This window comes from Camelus dromedarius, chromosome 7, assembly GCF_036321535.1.
Source record: "Camelus dromedarius isolate mCamDro1 chromosome 7, mCamDro1.pat, whole genome shotgun sequence".
In the NCBI taxonomy this organism is placed as follows: domain Eukaryota; kingdom Metazoa; phylum Chordata; class Mammalia; order Artiodactyla; family Camelidae; genus Camelus; species Camelus dromedarius.
Genome location: NC_087442.1, coordinates 43232595 through 43250926, shown reverse-complemented (window position 1 = coordinate 43250926; position 18332 = coordinate 43232595). Strand labels below are relative to the sequence as shown.

General features: G+C 54.1%; 1 protein-coding gene across 1 annotated transcript; it reads left to right on the top strand.

Moving 5' to 3' along the window:
- Positions 1 to 9320: 9320 nt before the first annotated feature.
- Positions 9321 to 12755, top strand: EVX1 (even-skipped homeobox 1). The gene is made up of 3 exons (XM_010988108.3): positions 9321 to 9747; positions 11326 to 11573; positions 12210 to 12755. The coding sequence occupies exons 1-3, from the start codon at positions 9321 to 9323 to the stop codon at positions 12753 to 12755; spliced, it is 1221 nt and encodes a 406-aa protein (XP_010986410.3).
- Positions 12756 to 18332: the final 5577 nt, after the last annotated feature.

Genomic DNA, 18332 nt, shown 5'->3' with positions numbered 1-18332 from the left:
AATGTTAGCTGTAAATATAACTTATTAAGTAACAATCCAGAGTATGTCCGATATTAGAAAAATATGACTGAATGAAAAAGCATTTATATCTATGGTTACATGGCTTGGCCTTTTTGAGTCCTACTAAAGCTGCTTGCTTTTAACCAGCCACAGCAGATGCCTAACTCACCATCTTGAGCTATCTGAAAAGAAAAATACTTCTATCTCTCAAGCTTAAGAGGCTGCAGGCAGGAGGAGCTGGCAGAACCCACCTGAGTCCCTGCCCATAGTCCTTGGGGGCCCATAGAAAACCTACTTCTATGCCTCACCTTTCTTTGTGTCCTGTTACTCCCATGGCCTTCTTTCCATTCTATCTGTTCTCTAGCAGGATAGGGATACCCAGACATGGAAGATCTGCTCTTCCCCACTCCGGAACCAGCAAACCAATCACATCTCAAGGCTTCTGATTTCTTTTTTTCAGGGATATGTCTAGATAGGGCAAGTTTTCCACACTGTTTCATCTGCTGCAGTTCCAGAGTAGTTTCCAATCTGCCACGGAGCAAGCCATGTCCTTAGGCAGTAGATGAATGAGAGGATGAGTGAGGAGGTAAATTAGATAATGACATCTATTAGGTAATAAGTTAGTGCACAAAGAGATATGTGGAAACAACAAAGTTTAAAGAACAGGGATGAATAAATACATGTAAGAGAGGCATAAAGGTCTGCACCAGAGGTTTTATATTTTTATAAATATATATATAAGTACACTTTAAGAAAGCCATTCTAGGCATGGTAGACAATCATGGGAACTTAGAAAATGGGGTGATGGACTCTACAGGGCAGCAATTTTTAAACGAGAGTGTGCACCAAAATCACTTGGAGGGCTTGTTACAACACAGATTGCTGGGCCCCCTCCAGAGTTTCTAATTCAACAAGCCTAGAGTGGGGATTTACATTTACATTTTACATTTCTTAAGGCCCCAGGTGATGCAGGGACCACAATTTAAGAAATATTGTCAAAGGGAATCTGAGGAGAGTTGTTGCCTAAGAGTTGTTATAAATGGGCCTCAGAATTACGTGAGGCTCAAGAAAGAGTCACTCCAGGACTGCGGAGACAAGGATGTAAGGAGGGGCTCTCCAAAGCCTGGGCTTGCTGTGCCACAACAAATAGGCTTGATAAATGTGTTAGGGGCGTGATTTGATCATATTGACTGATGGAGGAATCGATAAGGCAGCCTCACTTTGGAGACCCTCCCTTAGGCAAGCCTCACCTCGTTTTGCACCCCCTTTCAAACGAGGGAGGAGGGTAGCATTTCAGAGCTGTTTGCTCCCTCCAGCCTTTCATGGTTAATTACCCAATCCTAGAAGCCAAGGCTAGAGGCCTGGACCTGCCACCTATTCCTCCTGGGGTCTAACTAGAAGGCGGACGTTTAAGGGGGGATGAGACTCCCTACCAAGAGAAAGTGGGCTGCCCTGGAGGGGTGGGGGATTTGGGCTGCCGCCCCCTCCAGAGTCGCGGGATCAGAGCCAGAGAGGATGCTGAGACAAGCGGCGACTTCCGCCTCGCGGTCGGCAGTTGGGGGCGCACCAAGACAGCAGTTCGAGAGCTGCGCTTTGTCACCGTGGCGGCAAGGGGCGGGAGCGAAGGAAGGCGCAGAAAAGGGCTGCGGGGACAGGACGGGGCGGGTGACTGGCTCCCAGGCCGAACACGGAGGTTCGGGGGCTCTGGGTAGCATCTCGCATGGCCCTATAGGGAAGAAGAAAGGACTGAGATTCCAGATCCAGGCCCAGTCTGTGCGCGCACTCCAGTCCTGGGCCTGTGACACACAGTCCTCTGTGCCGACATCCCTTCTGCACTCCCTCCACTGAAAGAAACCCCTGATAGCTCGTACCCCACCTCTGAAACTCGCAGCCTCAGGCGCGCGAGCATCCTCACTCGCTCCCCGAAAGGCTTCTGAGCCGGGAACGCACAGTCCCTCCACGTCGCGGCGCCCTAAGGCCCTCCCAGTCCTTAGCCACCTTTCCCGTTGTGCCCCGCTCCTCTGAGACTTACGGTAACAGCCGGAGCAGGCTCCCGCCTGTCGCTCATCCCGCGCAGGGACCTTAGCCGCATTTACCCAACCGACCTGAGAAGAGTGGTCCCCGTTCAGGTCTTTCAGTCATATCCAAGGCACCACAGTTGTCTATCTACCGTGTCAGGAATGTAGTTCTCGGCCCTGGGGGCGCAGCGTTAACCTCAGAGAATCTGGCTTTTGGAGGCTGGGCGACTTGGTTAGAATCCCCGCCTGGCCACTTCCCAGATGTGTGACCCTGGGCAAGTCCCTCAACCTCTCTGAGAGTCAGTTTTTCTGCTGCACAGCCAGAGAAACTGTGCCCCATTGGGACTCCGTGGAGCTCAATAGAGGCAAGAGGACTAGTTCGGATCAGAAGGGGCGCTATAAAAATCAGTCCCCAGAACTCACACAAAGATTTTTCCATTCCGCAGGGAGACGCTTAGCCCGCCCAACTGGTTGGACTTCCTCGCCTGGGGGAGGTTCTTCTACCCATCACCCGCGAACCCGACTCTCGTCGCGCACCACCGCGTCTCTTGGCCTGGAGAGGCCGAGTGCAGAGAGAGGAAGAGACCGCGAACTCCTTCTTGGCCCGGGAACCAGGAGAGACAGACACGTGGTCAGTGAGCACACAAACGGAGACTCGCAGAGACCCGCACCCGGAGGGAGCATGTAGGGCCATTTAAGGCTAGTTACGTCGTAGAAGAGAGATCCCATCGGGTAAAGATCATCCAGATAGGGGTCCTGGATTCCCTGGTTGGACCACCCAAATGGACACCTCAGTAGACAGGTTCTCTCTTTCAGCACCTGGGTGAGAGTGGGGGTAGCCCTTCACTGGGCCGGAACGCACCCAGTGAAGAGTGGGGGAGGACAGTGTTGTCAGGCCTCTCTGGCCTTTGGGCAGACTGGGAAGCTTGGAAAGGATTTGTTCTGGGTCAAAATCTATTAAAAACAAAACTGAAAAACTGCTACCTCCCCCCACTCTTCCAGGAGGGAAAGCAACCCATGGTGTGTGGGACTCCATATTAACCAGCCAGTTCCTTGCACTCTGGATTCCCTTAATCCCAAGGGAAGGTCAACCCAAATTAAGTCCTGCCTTTTACAGCAGAAGTCCCAGGCCTGCCATTCTCTGCACCCAGATGCTCCTCCAGGATCTTGGTTTTGAATGGAGGCATGTGTAGAGCCTAGAGGATGTGCTCAGGCCAGGATGCAATGTGGTGAGGCCTAGCCTCAGGTTTTGTGCCTTAGGCCAATCAATCCTGGAAGACAGTTTGAAAGAGGTGGCTGCCATTTAAGGGAAAACACCCGGTAAAGCCATACCACCATCAAAGGGATCAGGGAACAGTATTGAAGTTTGGTGGCTCTAGAGAGGCTGTAGAGGCTGGGGAATCTCAGAAACTCAAGGCTGACTTCAATGTCTCCATGTATATTTCTGGGGAGAGGTTTGCCAGATATGTGAAGGGGCCATGACTCCCAAGATGTTAAAACTGACTGGGTAAGCCTCATGAATTTTGCCCCTTTCCAGATAGGTATTCAGGGCCTCAGGGGATTGTGATGGTCAAGGAGGGACCCAGCTTTGCCTCTTAGGGACTCCAGAACCAGCTGCAGCTACTGCATGTGATATTCTTACTTTGGAATTCAGGCCCTGAAGACTCTTCCCACATGCTTGAGCAGAGCAGTTGGTCTCTCTTACCCCACACCCCTAAGTGTGGCTCCAGCCTCCCTGCAGGCCCCTACACAATCCCCACCAGCCTCTGACCCCTCTCTGAAAAGAGGGTAAGGCCTGGAGGCCTTCTCTAGGCAAGTTTATAAATGGCATTGGGCCATTTTATTTTTTACTTTTCTTCATGCCCAAAGTGAGTGGCTAGAAATTAATTCTCTACACCCTTCTCCCTACAACACACACTTCTTCCAACCCCCATGAATTCATCTGGGAGTGAGGAAGAGGAGAAAAGTCCTTGGCAAAAACCATAAATGGAGATTTTGGAAGGGAAGGCTCAGAATGCAATGCCTGGCACTTTCTAATAGCCCCAGTTGTTGTGAGTGTGGCCCTGAAGCTAGAGGAATGGGGATTGAGTCCTGACTCTGTCTTTTATATATGAGCCTCCTCTCTGTTCTTCAGAAAATACGGATGATTCATAATGTCTTTCTTAGGTCTGTTGTGATGATGAAAAAAAGCTAATACAGGTGAAATGTTTAGAACAGTGACTGCTGTGGGGTCCCCAGACTTCCACATGGGTTTCTCTTTGCTCTCCTGGGAAATCATGGAGGAGAAGGGTGAGGACAGTCCAGGTAAGTAGGTCCTGAGTCTTCTGCTTTTGAGGGCAGCTGGGGACCGTCTCTGTGAGGCCCCGCAGACCCAGCTTAGTCCCAGAAAAGGCTGGGGGTTTGTGAAGGATTGTCTTTTGTAGAGTTAAGGCACTGTTGTGTGTTAAGTCATCCCTGTTTGCCAAGGAGGGACAAGGACTTGAAAAGAACACTAGTCCAGGGTCCAACACTTAGTCAAGCCCTGGCCGGGAGTCAAGACCACTGGTTGCCCTATTAGTGTGCAAGAAAATGTACTACTGCCTGTTGGGGCCTTTTAAAAGAGCGTTATGTAGATTAAATGAGAAATGGGCATCAATGCACTTTATAATCAAAGCAAATTTCAGGACAGTAACAGTAAAACAAACCCAAACCATCTCTGCTAGGACTGGGATTGGGGGGAGTATATGAGAATTTGGGTGCTTCCGCATTGGGAAATTGCTAGTTGATTGGAACATGGGCCCTTCCAGTTAATGGCTTGAGGAAGGGGCAAACCTTAAGCTTGGGGAGGTCCTCAGGGTTCCAGTCCTGCCCTGGGTCCTCCAGCTGCTAGATGGGCAGGTGGGTGTAGGGAACTTGGGCTGCCCATGCCATACTCCACAGGGCTCAGATGCCACTGGGCTCAGGCCTTCGGGAGCCTACGGCTGGTAGGTGCAGAGGCAAGAGTGGTTGTAGGACTGGCTGACTCCCAGGACCTCCAGGAGGTGCACAGAGAAAGGGACGCTTGTTCAAATCAGAGCTCCAGAAGCCACAGGTTTTGCCTGCCTGAAGGAGAAACACTTCTGTGGTGCTCACTGCAGGAGCACACCACCAACTCGCTCTTCATGGTGGGCAAGGGGGTGGGGGAAATGTTCTAGGCATGCTCTCTCCCCTCCCACACACCCCCAAAAGCCTGACCTCTGGGCGTCTGAGATCCAGTGGACCTTGTTCCCAGAGGGACGCACGCACCCCTAGATGCCTCAGGGCTCTGAGTTCCCAGGTGGGCGTCGACAACCGCCGGGGAGGAGAGAGGGACGCACCGCCAAAAGTTCCCTCACCTCCTACGATTTCTGAAGACCCAGCTGCTCCGGAACTTCGACGGCCGCAGCAGGGGCAGGCCAAGGCTTGGAAGACAACTGGGGGCCCCAAATCGATGCCCTCGGCAGCCCGGTGACGCTTATTGTTTAACAGGAAGCTCCCTTTGTTCTTATGCTTTACCAAAATGAGAAGCAAAACCAATTTTTTCCTGATCAAAATATTTCTGGCACCGAAGCCGCCAAATCAGCTCCCGACCCTATGCCTCTGTCCCAGGTCTCCTCGCCCCTTCCTTTCGGCAGGAACGCGAGCTTGCCGCTGGGAGGCCCCATATCTGGCTGGAGAAGGTATTTAGGGTGGGAGAACGCGCCCCCAAGTCGGGTCCGCAGGCCACAGAGGCGTTCCCTACCCCCTGCCGCCGCTCTCCCGAGCGGGGTTTTCTTGGGAAGCGAAGAGACTCCAGCAGATCAGCGCGTCTAGTGGCCCAGGCCCGGCTTCCGATAGCATTTAACACAACCCGCGCATCTTATCTCCGCGTCGCCTCCCCAGGATTCCCACCCACCCTTTGCCCAGCCCTGCCCGGCGGAAGCGGAGCCTCGGGCTTTTGAAGTCTGGAGAATTTCAATCCCAGAGGAGCCGGCTGGACCTAAACCCGCCGTCCCAGCGGGGGAGGGGGCAGCCGGCCTGTGGAGGGAGGGGGCGGTGGTTCTTTCAGCCCAGGGAGGTGAGAAGCGCTGGGAGCCCGGGCCGGACCCCAAGTAAGCTAGCACCCACTCTCTGCTTTTATAGGATTGCCCAGGCCTCGGCGACGAGGGCTTCATTCGCTCTACGAATTACCTTTCTTCTTCCTCGTAGGGAATAACCTTCATGACACAGCGATAACCAAGCTATTGAAATACCTTCCCCCAAACCAAAACAAAAAACAAACAAAAACTCCAAAACAAACAAAACCAAGCCCCACTAAAAAACCAGAAACAATGCTCTTATCCAGTCCCCGTCTGTTTTCTTCTTCCTCTTGTTAAAAATCCGACCTCTCTTCATCTGATGTCGGTGAAAGGATGCTTTGGGGAGAAGTGACATTTGGTTAAAATTTTTGTTTTCCTCCTGAGCGCCGGGGGGTGCAATAGGCCCCTAAGGACAGGGGAAATTGAGTTCTGAAAGGGCCGAGGCAGGAGTCGGGAGAGAGATAGGGGCGTCCCTGGGAAGCTTCAGATCCGAAGCCTAGAGGAGGGCAGTCCCGTTCCTGGAGAGGCTGAACCGGGGCTCGAGCCTCCTTCCTCCCGGGACGCAAGGGGAAGCCCCGCTCGGATGGGCCGAACCCAGGAAAGAGACCCAAGTGGCACCTCTTGATCTCTCAATCCTACTCCGCTTTCATCTCGCAGGGAGAACCCGGAGGAAAAGAGGATCAAACGCAGAGCACTCCCACTGAATGCAAAGCTGGGGGCGGAGCGGGAGCCAGGAGTCCCTCTGAGGACTCGGCCTCACCGGGGTTAGCGCAGCGGGGGCGTCTGTGAGTTGATGGGTGGGGGAAGGGAGGGCAGTTGCGCCCCAGGCCCAGTGCTGGAAGGGCCCAGCCGAGGATAGGCGACAGGGTCAGATCTAAAACACGCGGGTGGCTCGACTTTGACAGAAAGGAAAGAGCAAGCCTCAGCTTCGGGTTGTTGACTGGAAAGGGCAGGGCATGACAGAATCCTAGGACAACTCTGCACCGCGGCAAAAGGCCCTAGGATCTGATCCCAAATGCTCCTCTCATTTTAAAAATATTCTGCAGGATTTAGGGGCTAGCCGTGGTCAGTACATGGTGGCTTTGGGAGTCTCAGGGAGTGGAGATGATTATGCAAACATTACCTTCCAGATCCCCCTGCACACCCTACCCCGATGTGAGGTTAATGAGCATCTTCTTATTCAGTCAGGGAAGAAGCAGAAAGCAGGACTTGAGAAGGGAATTTTTGTCTTTCCCTGAACCCCTTGCTTTTCCATCACCTCTGGAAGCCCACAGATAAGAAGACTGAGGCAGGAAAGAGAGAGAGAAGGGTTGAGAAAAAGAAAAAGGAGAAGAGAAAAGTAGAAGATGGAAAGAAGACCAAAAAAAAAAAAAAAAAAAACCAAGTAATAGAGGGAATTTTCTTTAGAATCTCAGAAGTTGGGGTTTTGTCTTGGAACACGGAGAATGAGGGGATTCATGGCAGCCCTTTGCCGCTGTTGGCTTAATGCTAGAAGCTCTGAGGAGGGGGCAGAGAAAGGAGATTTGTCAGAGTTGCAGAGCAGAGAAGGGGCCTGCCTCCCAGCCTCAGCAAAATGGAGAGAGACACAGCCCACCTGTCTGGCCCCAACACACTTGCTCAAAGCTGGCAAGGGGTCGGTTTCCTAATGGGTTCCAGTTTCCCTGGAAGAAGACCTGAAAGGGAGACTGTGGCTGTTCCCAAAGACATCACCAAGCACTACCCACACCCCCTAGCCCTGCCATGGAGGTCCCCCTTCAGCCCTCAAAGATTTATGAGGGCCCAGTCATTTGTCCTTTCAGGGTATTTTCAGTGACTTCTCATTTCTATCCACTTCTGGAGCAGGGCTTCAGAGAGAACCCTGTGAGTCAAACCTTTGTGAACCCCAATGCCCCAATGCTGGATACTTTCAACCCCTACCCCAAATCTCTGTGTGAGAACTGTGCCTTCTGCCAGCTGGGAACCTCTGCTGCTGCCACTGCCACTGTGGGGGCCGCATTTGTTGGCGCTTCTTAACTCCCAAAACCTGTTTCCAGGGTAATTTGTTGACTCTGAACGAACACCTTAAAATACGGGCAAGAAAAGAGAAAAGGCCACTCTTAGAACGTCTCCCCACTCTACATACCTGAAGTGCAGGTGAAACTCGAGCAAATAAGAAAGCGATATCTTCCATGGATAGCCATCTGGAGTTCAAGCCCGGCTGTGGAAATCTTAAAGCCACCTAGATGGGGAGCGGGGAATAAAAAAATAAATAAAAATAATAAAAGAGAAAACATTTTGAGTCAGCAGCCAAGGCCGGTCCTTAACGAAAAAATATTAAGGCATTATCCCTTGCTCCTGGGGCAAAGTTCTCCTTCGGTTTCCAGGAGAAAGCAGACAGCTGGGGGTAAGGGGCTGGGAGGAGGAAAGGAGGAAAGGAGACCCCAGGCTCAAGCTCTCCAGACAACTTGCGGGGGAGGGAGTATGCCTTTCGGTAGCTTGTAAAAAAGACTTTGGAACCCAGTTGAGGTTAGCTTGCCAGGGACAGGCAATTGCAATATAAATGAGAGAAGCGAGGCTTGTGAATCGGCCTTCACACTTCTAAAATGCAGTTATGGATTCTCTCATCGGTGTTAGAACAAGGTACCAAGTTAAGAAAACAAAAGGACAAACAACAATCCAAAAAAAAAAAAAGATCAAAAGCATATTCAATTACCGAGTCCCGCAGCCCCTGCGGAACTCGCCGCGTTAAGCTCTTTTCTTTCTGCGGAATTCCATTTGCATTCCCTCTGCCTGGGTGTCTCCCTCTCTCAGTGTGTGTGTCTCTCTGTTTTCACACTCTCCTCCCCATTCGAGCGAGGCCCACACCTGGCGCATCACTGCCGAGCCATTAGCTGCGGGTCTCCTTTCATCTTCGCTGTGGCAGACGTTTCTATTTATCCACTTGCGCTCGCCGAGTGGCGTCACCAGCGGTACTGTAATGACGATTGCAGCAGGAGGATGACAGCTTAGAAAGAAGAGGGCAATGGGGCTTCCTCCCAGAGGCGTTGCGGCACAGAGGAGCGCTCGCATCACAAGGTGACCCCAGCTCCCCACTGCCACCACCGCCGTCACCGTCGACTTCGCGCTCCGGCCGCTCCGCGCCAGCCCAGTCTCCTGGCCTCTCTTTCTCCCTTCTGCAGCCAAGATCTGTCGGACCACTGGGGACCCAAGGAGCCGGGGGCTAGGAGCTCACTTGGGGCTTTTCCCCTCCCCCCTCCGAAAGCCCGGGATGGAGAGCAGAAAGGACATGGTTATGTTTCTGGATGGGGGTCAGCTTGGCACTCTGGTTGGCAAGAGAGTCTCCAATTTGTCCGAAGCAGTGGGCAGCCCGCTTCCCGAGCCGCCCGAGAAGATGGTGCCCCGCGGTTGCCTGAGCCCGCGAGCCGGACCTCCGGCCGCCCGGGAGCGCGGCGGGGGAGGCCTGGAGGAGGAGCCGGTCGACGGACTAGCAAGCAGCGCTGCGGGGCCGGGCGCGGAGTCGCGGGCAGCCGGGGCCGCCGTGCTCGGCCCCGGACCTCCGGCCACCTCGGCCGACAGCCTCTCAGGCCAGGGGCAACCCAGCAGCTCGGACACAGAATCGGATTTCTATGAAGAAATCGAGGTGAGCTGCACCCCGGACTGCGCCACGGGGAACGCCGAGTACCAGCACAGCAAAGGTAGCCACCGCACCCCTTCTCTCCCTCGGCCTCCCACCGCGCCCACCTTCCACTTCAGCTCTGGAGGGGAGGAAGCCACTCCTTCCCCTCAGTGCAAGGTGGCTAGGGGGACCCACCTGAGCAACTCTCCCCTGCTATCTGAGCCCTGGTGGGGGTCTCCTCCTGTGTTCTGGCATTGGCGGGACTGAGGGTGACAGCTGTGCTTTGGGGGAAGGAGGGAGACGCAAGCCCTGGGCTTGAGGGGGATTCAAAGTGCACCCCAACCCCCCAGAGCTTTGTGGTACTACTTCAGCTGCGCTGGGAAGACACCATCTCCCCGCATGGGCTAGATCAAACGCAGGCCCGGGCAGTTTGTGGCTGGCGGGGTGTAAGGCGCATCCAGGCGCGGAAGCCGGGAGTCCATAAAGGACCGTAAAATCGCGGCTGACTTGGGCCGCCCGGGTGCTGCGGCCCTCCGACCAGTTTGCACGTCGGTCAGAGGTCCAAATTACCTTGTCACTTCCCGGGCTCGGTGGCGCCAGGTCGGAAATGGTCCCAATGATCTAATTGCCTTTGGTCTCCGGTTGCATTTGAAAAGGCAGATCTCTGACCCTCCCCCTCTCCCCCATATTCCCACATCTCCACCCAAAGGAAAGGAGCTGCAGGGGGCAGAAGCCCCACCCTTCTCTGGGTTAGGCTCAAATTGGGGGGTGGGCTGTCACACTGCTGTAACTGGAGAATCCCTCCCTGACCATGAGCTAGTGGGGAGGGGGTGAATGGCCAGGAAGAGAGTCTCCCTGAGGAGGTGGAAAGCTAGAAGGAAGAGCCCACCAGCAGACACTCCTCCACAAAGCTGTGGGTGAGAAGAGCCTGGTATGGAAGAAAAACCACCCTCTGGCCTTGACAGCCAGCACCTCATTGAGCACCCACATCCACCCATTACCATCTTATCCACTCAATGCAGACTAACCACAGCATGCCCTCAGAACAACCCATACTCCATTCAAATATAGTAAGGTAATAAGATACTCATACATACACTCCTGTGCCATTCCCACAACACATGCAGCCTAGTGCCCATTCCCATACCTGCACCGGCTGTCTGGCACACAAAGCAAGGGAACTCAGTCCCTGCCCAACATCTGAAAATGCATTAAGACCCAAGTTCACAACACTCCAACACAAAGGTTCATCTCACTTCACTTGCCTGTCAGATATGCATATCCTTGCCCACTCCTGCCAATAGTGGGCAGAAAATTCATAGTGGCTGCATCTCTCCTGTGTTCCAAGGCAGGTGGCAAGGGTGGCTGAGGCTTTTGTACCCAGCAGGCCTTAGACAGAGGACTCCCAAACAGCAGCCCAGCCAGGCCTAATTGGCTGCTATGTGCTCATCTGAATGGTGAGCCTCTGTCCTCCATTCCTGGGTTCTCAAAGTCCCTGCCACTCCTGTAGAGGCAGAGACTGAGGCTACTGTGAGAGGGATGATGTCCCTTTCCATCCCCCTTCAACACACACCCTGGGCCTACTGCCCCACATCAGCAGCATCTGTGTGTCTGTTGTGTGTTCTGTGTGTGCATGTGCTCTGGGCTCCCTGAACAGTGGCTGGCTCTGAAGCACTGGCCAGCAGTCCCAATGGCAGCAGCGAGGCTCCCAAAAGCAACAGCAGTGGGGGCTCCCAGGGCACCCTGGCCTGCAGTGCCAGTGACCAGATGCGACGATACCGTACTGCCTTCACCCGGGAGCAGATTGCACGGCTGGAGAAGGAATTCTACAGGGAGAACTACGTATCCAGGCCCCGGAGATGCGAGCTGGCAGCTGCCCTAAACCTGCCAGAGACCACCATCAAGGTATGAGTTCTGGGGACCAGGGAGAGAAGGTGCACCCAGTCAGGAAGAAGTAAATACCACTTCCCACTCCCTAAATCATGAGCCTGGAATTGAGGCCTGGAATCTCCCTGCCCACATGGCAGCTAGGCTGGGGGTGTCCAGGCCTGGTGCAGGTGCCAGGTGCGTGCGGATTTACCCTCCCGACAGTTCCTAGGTGGGCACTGCTGCCATGAGCTTGACTTTGTCCCTCTTCTAGCCAAATAAACAGCGGAGATGAGATGCCTGTGCAGGTGACAAGGAAGTGTCCCAAGGGAGAGTGGCTGGAAAGGGAACTGTTTCTGGGGAATCGCTGCCTGCCGCCTCAGACCGGTGGAGTCCTTAGTCTCATACCTACTACTTTCCTATCTACATCGGGTTCTGGCGTCCTGGCGGCAGGGGCAGAGGGGAGGAGGGACAGAGACTGGAGTGGCTCCCTGAGCCTCTCCTGAAGGGATTCTAGCTCCAGGGGGAGGTGATGGAATCTTCCCCTGCCCGGAGGGTCGCCTCTTTGGCTCTTCCTTGTGCTGCCTGCACCGATCCCTGCAGTGGGGCAGGACTTCTGGGCTCTGCGCACTGGGCCAGCGCAGCCGCCCAACCTGCCCGTCTCCTCCTCTCCAGGTGTGGTTCCAGAACCGGCGCATGAAGGACAAGCGGCAGCGGCTGGCCATGACGTGGCCGCACCCGGCCGACCCCGCCTTCTACACGTACATGATGAGTCACGCGGCGGCCGCGGGCGGCCTGCCCTACCCCTTCCCGTCGCACCTGCCCCTGCCCTACTACTCGACGGTGGGCCTGGGCGCCGCGTCCGCCGCGTCCGCCGCCGCCTCTCCCTTCAGCGGCCCGCTGCGTCCGCTCGACACCTTCCGCGTGCTCTCGCAGCCCTACCCGCGGCCCGAACTGCTGTGCGCCTTCCGCCACCCGCCGCTCTACCCGGGCCCGGCGCACGGACTGGGCACCGCGGCCGGCGGCCCCTGCTCCTGCCTCGCCTGCCACGGCGGCCCGGCCAACGGGCTGGCGCCCCGCGCCGCCGCTGCCGCCGCCTCGGACTTCACCTGTGCCTCCACCTCCCGCTCGGACTCCTTCCTTACCTTCGCGCCCTCGGTGCTCAGCAAGGCCTCCTCCGTGGCGCTGGACCAGAGGGAGGAGGTGCCCCTCACCAGATAAGGGGCCGCCCGCGGGCAGCCGGCTCCAGGACGCCCGTGGGGACCCCCCTGGGACTCAGCCAGCGCCCCTCCCGGCCCCCAGGGCACCGAAGGGAAAGAAGAGGGCCACCGAGGACCAGCGGGATTTGGCCTCGAGCACCGGGACGCCCGGGAAGTGGCCGTGGCTGGCACGTTTGGGGAGCAGGATCGGGGATGGGAAGGTAGAGGCTGAGAGACCTTCCTCTGGGGCGGCCCTCTTTGCCATTCTTCACCAGACCCACTGCCCTTGATCCGGATTGAGACCATGGCTCCAGAGCTAAACAAACTTAGCAGCAACAACAACCAATAACCAGCCCCTCACCCCCACCCCTACCCCAACCCCAACCCCAACCCCTTTCTCATCCGGGACCCCCCCCTCCCCCGCCAAGGCCAAGTCCAAGCACTGGAAAGGGAAATCGCTGTCTCTCTGAACAAAAAGCTGTGTATGCAGAGCAGGTAGAGATTAATCTTAGCCAGCATTTTCAAGGCATGGCAAGGGGCTTGTGGATGGCAAAGCACCAGCCATCCAGGAAACAGAGGGCAATGATTTACTGCTGTGGAGAATGCTGGCCCCTCCAAGGAAGCAGGGGGCTTTCTTGCCCTCTTGGAGCCTCAGTTACATATTTTGTGATTCTGGTATCTACCGTCACCAGATCTCTTTCATCCCTCCTAACTTCTTGATATCTCTCAACTTGTAACTCCAGCTCCACCCCCATTCCACCCCTACTTTCTGTGTCACTGGGCAGGGAGGCTGCAGACACCTCAGAGCCCCTTGGCGGCTTCCACCAAGCCTCTTTTCTCTGGGTCCAGCACACACCCTGATTAGCAAGTGATGTGTGTGAGGAGGGATTTTGAATGTTGAATGTATAATAATGATCACCATGCTGCCAGCCACAGAGCCCAGAGCTGGGCTGTTAACAAGGCACCCAGGGAAGAGCTTAGGGAGCAGGGAACTCATCTCCCTCCCTCAGTATCTGGTGGCAAATTAGAGGCTATTTCCAGCCTTTGCCTGTTTACCTTCTCTTCACCAGGAGCTTTCTGCCCTTGCCTTTGCATTTGGCATTTTACATCCTTCTTCCTCTCATTTTCCTCCCCAGTTGCCAATGGGGCTTGACTTTCCGATACTAGCAGGAGCCTTCTGCCTATTCTGGGGAATTTGTCTCTCCCCTCTGCCAGTGTTTATTTGGGAGCCACTCCCATACCCTCATTTCCACACTCATTCTTGCAGCCAATTTTTGAGGGATAGGAGAATTTGTACCCCCAAGGCAAGCTTCACCCTGAATGGGAGGGAGTGGTTCTTCCTGTAGGGAATGAATTTGATTTGGTTTTCCTTTGAAGCCCAAAGAATTTGCTGTTACAATTTGTTGACCATATTGCAATAAAGCTGGATATGATTCTCACTTCAGCATTTAAAATTTTTTGGCAGCAGGCAGTTAACTCCTTTTGAATTACTAGTTCAGCTACCATAGGCTTGGGAAGGGAAGGATTCAAAAGATGGACGCACAGACAGTCTCCCAAGCCTCTACTGGGCATTGGAACGCTCCAAATGGACACTGCACAGAGGTGGAGGAGGGCTCTGAGCCGAGCTGCCCTGGGATGTACATTTTCTTGAAAATTCTGTGCCTGCTGGGAGCCTTGGCTCAACTGGCCCAGCAGAGTTCTGATCTCACAGGCCATTCGCCCTGATGCTTCCTTCTCCAGTTGCTTCAGCCCTTTGAGGAAAGGGGACCCTGGACTCTGGTCTTTGTGGATCCTACCTCCTCCCAAATCCAAGGGGGAGACAAATAGGGTTGTGGGGGTGGAGCTTGAGCACTGCAGAGAGCTGGGTTTGCTGGTCAAGCTGGGTCTACATCTTAGGGTGTGGGGAGAAGAGGGAGGAGGACTTCTGGGTTAGGATGGGAGGGTCTGAATCTTCTTCAAACTGGAATTCATCTCCAACGATGGAATTCTGGCCTGGTCAAGGCAAAGGGACAGGCAGTGCTCAGCAGCCACCTCAGCCATATTCTCCATTCCTATAGGAGAGCCACTGTGGCTGTCTCTGAAGTCCTGCTTAAGCAGGGGAGAAATGGGTGCCCTCAGCAGACTGGGAGCTCAGGATTGCATGGATTCAAGGGTCCTCTGCCGGTGTGTTCACAGGCATTTGAGGACTCCTTTATCAGCCTCCATTCCTCCTTGGGCTTTAGAGAAGTCCTCCTAAACATAGTACTCCCAGCCCTCCCAAGCAAAGCCTTGTGCTGAGGTCTTCAGCATCCTCTCTGACGCTCGCCACCCCCACTCCCAGCCCTGTGCAACTCCCTCTGAAGTTGGGAGTTGCCCGGTGCCAAACCGCGGCAAATTTCTCGGTTACTTCTCGTCGGGCTAAGATTGCTTGCGACAGGTAAATGGGCTGCGGGTTGCCGTAATGCCAGGCGTATTTTCAGTTAATAGGGAGGGAAAATGAGGTGTCTGCAGCGATATTGGAAAGTACAAGATCGATGATCCGGCCTCGTGTCCAATCAGCAGCCTTTAATTGACTGTATTTTCTGGGTAATTGAGCCTCTCTTCCTCCAAATTGAAGTGGAAGATATAACAATACATCTTGCCAGGAGGAATTACTCATTACTTCATAATGAAATTTCCCTTTTGCCAAGGTTTGCAGTTTGGCGCTGAGCACTCACTTCTCAGTCCTTCCCCGACCCCCGCCCCAAAACAGGCTTTTCCCGCCTTACACTGGCTGAAGCATCAGGCTTGATACTTCCATTTTGGTGGTGGAGGAGGGGGAGAGGGAGAGATGACCATGAAGATGATGCGGCACCTCCACAGCCTCCGTCTCCTCATCCGCAAAATGAGAAGGCTAGACCAAGCAATGGGGATGACTTGGTATTATTTTCGTTTTTCAATTTTCTGATTGTCTCTACATAGTTTTCCCCAACTCGGTCCCATTTTGCAGGTGGGAAAACGGAGGCTCCAATCTCACGCAACTATTAGTGACTCATGTAGCTATGAGTTCCAAGCTCCAGCGGCTCCCCCTCCCTTGCCCTAGGCCTCTTTGGGGCCCGGAGTCCACAGTCACCCCTCAGGAAGTCTGACACCTCACATGTGACTCACGATTTCCCTGAGTTCCTCAACCTAGTTGGGACCCCGTGGGGCCTGGGAGCGCAGACCAGCACTCAGCCACGGTCCTCCTGGCCAGGGAAGACCAGCCACCCTGCAGCCCAAGTGTGCGCCCAGTGCTGGCCGTCGCCGGCTTGTTAGCGAGTGATTGATTGCCTTATTAAAGCGTGTTCTTGTAAGTGTGACCAAACTGATTGCATTGCATATGTTTGGGATAATGCTCATTTTAAACAACAGGATAAAGAGGATGAGCTCTGTAGAGCCTCCGAAGATGAAATGATTCTGGCCAGCAGCTCCCCAACTCTGGCATTAAATTGCCCAGTTACATAGCAAATCAGTTGGTTCTTCCACCCTTGTCCTCATTTTTTTCTTTCTGGCCTGCAGTTTGATCGCATCCCCCAATGTGGTCTGCTGCACGAATGATTTCTCTAGTCACTATGTCGGCCATGCCATCCCAAACAGGAAATCCACACGTGCACATTCCAGACAGAGAGTCCCTCTGCCCCCATCCCAGACAGAGGGAGAGGTGATTCAGATTGCATCCTCTCACCCAGGCCTCCCAGGGGGTCTTGGCCCTAGATGGTCACCAAGAATGGGAGTTTAGGTCCCTGCAGCAAGTCCCCACCGTCAGCACTTTTGCGAAAGTTGAAAAGATTCTTTTGTTTCCCAGGCTTCTCCCGCTCGGTTACTTCCATTATTCCACAATTGAGGAAGCATCCACTACCATATGTCGTGGAAGAGCGTGGGTGTCACGGGCAGACAGTTGTCGAGAGTGGCAGACGGATGGCATTCTCAAAGTGGAAAGAGCTTTTCCTTCCTACCATCCTCTCCAAGCACTGTCACCCGAAGTGAGAGAGGCAGTAGTGTCAGTGAATGGAGGGGTGGAAAGGAGGTTGGGCAAAAAAAAAAAAAAAAAAAAAAAGACTTTTTTTTCCTAATTATTCCACCCCCAACCAATCCTTGCAGCCAGATTCTCTTTCTGGGCCTGTTCTCTAACAAAGAAATCCTCAGCTGGCCTCCACCCATTCTAGTCGACTTGCACAGGAGCCAAACTGCTGGCAGATTGAACTTCCTAACGGACACCTTTGGGATACACTGCAATTCTGATTTGTTCAAGATGATGATGGTCTTCAGTACAAGTCAGAAAAGATGCTGCTCTTTGGGGTGTCATTTGTCAGTGCAATCACACGGATTCGTTTGCAAGACCCAGCTAAAAAGGGTCTGGATACGTGACGATTCAAACGGCAAATTTCTTCCATCACTCAGCTCCTCCCTGGCTCCGCGGGGGCAGACACATTAGACTGCATTAGGGTGAAACCGAGGCCCAGCTCACCATTTGTGCCAGCCTGCGGGACCCCCAAATGTTGACGGGAGGGGAGGGGAAGCCAACCACAAAATGCATGCTACCTTCTACAAAACAAACAGAAACAAAGCCGTTTCCAAAATCGCCTTCTCAGCAAATAAATGTGTGATATTCTGAGCAGGAGCAGGAAAGAGGGAAAGATTGCCACTTAAAAATAACATGAAAGCATTAAGTAATTATTTAAAACAAGGCTGTTTAGAAAAATATTTGTATTTATTGCAGCTGCTCAATTGGCCTCGTTAAAGTCGGCAAGCATTTAAATTGTGTTACAATCTCATTTAAATCCCGCTCCGTTCCAGCAGGCTGAAGAGCTTGAATAGACCAATCACTTCATAATGATGATGAATGAGAAATTAATTCAGATACAAGCAAGACAATTTAGGCCTTCATCTGTTTAAATAGCCTTCCAATATTATTCGCGATCGCGGGTCACAGATTGAATCAATTGTCCAATCTTGTGAAAGTCATATCCTTGCATCTTCATCGAGATTATTTATAACGCGGTGAGGGCTGCTGAAAGGTATACGCTGTTAACAGGGATAATTACTTAAAGGGAAGCGTTTATAAAATGGGAAACAAATGCCGGAGTTAGTAACAAATGGGATCAAAAGCAGCCATTCCAATCTAGCTCCTCGAGGGAGACGAGCGGGCGCGGCCCCCGCAGGCTGTGGGGCGCTGAGGGCTCGGTCTCTGGTGAGGCCTCCACCGCCCAGGTGAGGCCGGGGCTTTCAGGCGCTCCAGCCGGGGCCCTGGCTGCCGTGCTGACCCGGGGCCGGCCTCGCCCTGGCCCATTTCGGGTCGAGCGGGAAGCCGCGGCAAGGCCCCTCCGCCCGGATCCAGGCGGCGGCCCATGTGGCCCGGGCCCCGCATCCGGAGGCACCGCGCCCGCGGACGCCGACCGGCGGCCGTGCCCCTTTGTGCCGGGGCCTCGACCACGCCCGGGATCCGACCTGCGTCCGACGCGCTCGGGCCTTGGTCGCAGGGGTCGAGAGGCCTCGCCACGCACGGGGCGGCGTAGCTGGAGGCTTCTGGACTCGGGAGATACAGTCTCCTCTTACCCTCGGCCTCCAGCTAAGCCGACGGCGAAAGCGGCCCCATTTTCAA

Bases quoted from the DNA above. Each gene is read 5' to 3' on its own strand.
- EVX1 (XM_010988108.3), top strand. From the start codon at position 9,321: ATGGAGAGCAGAAAGGACATGGTTATGTTTCTGGATGGGGGTCAGCTT. The intron at 9,748-11,325 runs GTAGCCACCGCA...CTCCCTGAACAG, and splicing joins CGAGTACCAGCACAGCAAAG to TGGCTGGCTCTGAAGCACTG. The intron at 11,574-12,209 runs GTATGAGTTCTG...CCTCCTCTCCAG, and splicing joins TGCCAGAGACCACCATCAAG to GTGTGGTTCCAGAACCGGCG.